General features: G+C 42.2%; 2 protein-coding genes across 2 annotated transcripts in view; one reads left to right on the top strand and one right to left on the bottom strand.

Moving 5' to 3' along the window:
• The window catches only part of LOC117948040 (sodium/potassium-transporting ATPase subunit beta-1-interacting protein 3-like), a 10,365-nt gene extending 9,598 nt beyond the window's left edge, over nt 1-767 (bottom strand). Inside the window, exons 1-2 of the mRNA XM_034877477.1 lie at nt 573-767; nt 424-461 (exon numbers count right to left, since the gene is read on the bottom strand). Coding sequence (XP_034733368.1) covers nt 424-461; nt 573-767 — 233 coding nt within the window. The remainder of the gene's footprint in view (nt 1-423; nt 462-572) is intronic.
• The window catches only part of si:dkey-70p6.1 (uncharacterized protein LOC570575 homolog), a 16,543-nt gene that overhangs the window by 524 nt on the left and 12,928 nt on the right, over nt 1-3,091 (top strand). The gene's annotated exons all lie outside the window — the stretch shown is intronic.

The following is a 3,091-nucleotide window of genomic DNA, read 5'->3' as shown; positions in this document are numbered from 1 at the left end:
CATATGTGCCTATAAATTGAGCTCGATAAGCTGCACACGCAGTCGCAATACAGCATCTTTTATCCATCCAGGACGTGTAACTCACCGCTCTTCCTTCTTTCATTCTTTCTTTCTTTGTGTTTGCCCTGCCTTTTTTCTTCCTCTCCACCGGTCAGACATTTAACACACAGACACGTGTGCACCCACCTCAGCTTAACTGCATTGCCTTTTTGGGAATTTGAAGCCCCAAAATGAACGGATCCATCAGAGAACTTCATTGGGATTTGGGCGCAGGAAGCCTCCAATCATTTCTGGTTTTCTGTGTGGTTATCCCTGTAGAGTCTGAAGCACAAAGATAATTACAGTTAGACCTTCCGTTAACATTTGCAGCCCCCCTCCGTCACTGAGGGGGGACTGGCTTTGTCGTGTAAGTTACCAGCTGACCTCAGGGACACAACATCCTTCACCATCCTCACTTTGATCTGGAAATGAATCGGAAACGCTTTGATGATTAGAGGAGAAGAAAAAGAAAGGGGAAGGGGAGAACCCCGTGGTCGCTACAGGCTTAAAATAAAAGCCACACTGCATCATGCCTGAGATTCTTCATTCATAGCCTCCTCCTGCACGGGCATTTGATTTGACCCATCTTCCCAGCATGCCTGGTTTGGAGGTTTGGAACCTGTTGTCAGCATCACTGCGGTTGGAGGTGTCGGAGCCCAAAGGCGCAGCGAGCCGGGCAGCCAAACCATCAGCCAGCGGGAGATTGATGCCTGCTGAGTGGGGGCCATCATGAGCCACATACATACATACACACACACACACACACACACACACAACCTCCACAGATATAGGAGCCCTTATTGTGGATTTCACTGAATACATCCACAGAGGAAAAACCTTGATGATGATTTCCCTTTTTTTAACTTTCAGCACCTCTCTAGTTGTTTTAAGGCTGCTGGAAAGAACGTGAATCATCTCCACACAAGACATTATTGTGTATAATTTGCTGTGAATATTGTCAGGCTGCGTTTGGATCAGCGGCAGCGTTGCACAGATAAAGACAGAGCCTCAGCTTTCTTCCTCACGGGGGCTTGGTTAATCGTTGTTGCAAGCAAACATTTGACCTAATTCACATTCTCACACAATAGCTCGCTCCTCTCTCCCCCCCATCTCTCTCTCTCTCTCTCTCTCTCCCACACACACACACACAGCTGTTATTTGTGTCACACAGAGGGTGGGGGTTTTGCTCCACTTGAACTCCCAGGTGGTTTATCCAAACCTGGGCAGATTTGTCAGAGGGGCCACTGCCGGCTGGCTCGGTGTGTTGAGTATTATTAATTATGAACACATGTAATGTAGTTCACGTTCCTAGAAAATGAAAACCCTGCTGGTATTTATTGCAACACTGTAGGGCGAAATGTGTCCCTTAGAAAAGGCTTTTGATGAAGCTAATCCAACAGATTTCCATGTTTGACTTTTGGGCCACAAGCAGAAACCATTAAAAAAAAATAATTGTTATTGATTTTAAGAGTTAGAGCATCAGTAGCATTTATTTTGTTTGACAAAAAGACAAAAAGCTGTTTTTTTCTTAAATTCTGATCTGATTGGTCGATTGTTTCCCCCAGCGTGTTTCCTTTAGAGAAGAGATTGGATCAAAGTTAACAGGTGATACGTTCATAAAATCAGTAATCCAGGACGGCAACTAACGGTTATTTTCTCCAATAATCGATTAATAGTGCTTAAATTAATAGTAACTAAATCACCAGAGAGTGAAACAGTTCAATCACGTTTCCCACAGTCCATCGCGATGTCCCCAAACGTCTCATTTTCTCTGAGGAGAGTAAATGCAGCACATTTCTCACAGCTGAGAAGCCGGAACCATGAGATAGACTCATGTATTCATAAGTCAATCAAAAGAAGTAACTCATTAGTCGATTAATCGTTTAAGTCTTCCTTTCTCTGCTTTTCCAGCTTCTCCAATGTGGCGATGTTCTGCTTGTCTCTGTCTTCCATCAATTTAAACTGAAGACATTTGCTGTTTTTGATTCTTACTTGTAATTCATTGATCAGTTATGGAAATAATTAACAGATTAATCAATAAGCACTACCAGATTTGAGCAATTTAGCCTGAAAAATGACACCAATATCATTTTCTGTTGATCAGCTAATCGTTAGATAATGTCGTCCACATTGCCCGAACTTCCATTCATTCATTCATTCATCCATCCATCCATCCATCCATCCATCCATTCATCCCCCTGTACCCGACGTAATGTCTGTACAGCGTAATGATTAGTTGATTAGTCGTTTGACAGAAAAACAATCGGACCTTTTCAATGATTTCATTTTTTTAAAGTAAAAATTACAAATGCTTTCAATTCCAGCTTCCCATTCCTGAGTGCTTTTCTTTGATTTTGTGATAGAAAATACAATTTTTTTGAATATTAAACACTGTCGCTCAAACAAAACAGCCAATCTTATGTTGGTTTCCAGTGAACCAAATCCCTCATCTGAAGAATAATTGGCAGATTAATCAATAAAGAAAATAATCACTAGTCTCGTGTGTGTCCACTGGCACAAGAAGAGAAATACCTATACAAGGAAGATATAGAAATCAGTATTTTTTTATACACTGCAACATAATATAAGCTCAAAGGTCCACTTACTAGCTTTCAGAGATTTACAGGCTTTATTTGCTAAGATCTCATTCCGAAGGTGAACTTTTAGTTGTTTAAATTTGACTTTACTTGGTTTATTACCATAGCAATGCACCAATCTGACTTCTTAGTCCCAATGCGATTCCGATACCGGGGCTATGGGTATCGGCCAATACCCGGCGTTTAATTAACAAGCTGTATGGCTCACTGTGTGGAAGAGACTGGGATCGTAATCTTCAAAATTAGTCAGAATTCAAGTGGAAACGTTGTAGATGCAGCAACAGATTGGTCAACGCTCAGTTGGATAGATCGGCCGCATTGTCACCGATGACCCAGCTGTTTGAGTCGGTTTCAGCCCGACATCCGCATTGTTGCATCGGATGTGATTCAGTAAAGAAACCAGATCTTAATGATCACTGATGCTCCAGTTCCCTTGCCAAACCCCCCCCCCCCCC

This window comes from Etheostoma cragini, chromosome 7 (assembly GCF_013103735.1).
Source record: "Etheostoma cragini isolate CJK2018 chromosome 7, CSU_Ecrag_1.0, whole genome shotgun sequence".
Classification (NCBI taxonomy): domain Eukaryota; kingdom Metazoa; phylum Chordata; class Actinopteri; order Perciformes; family Percidae; genus Etheostoma; species Etheostoma cragini.
This window is presented reverse-complemented; position numbering and strand designations above follow the sequence as displayed.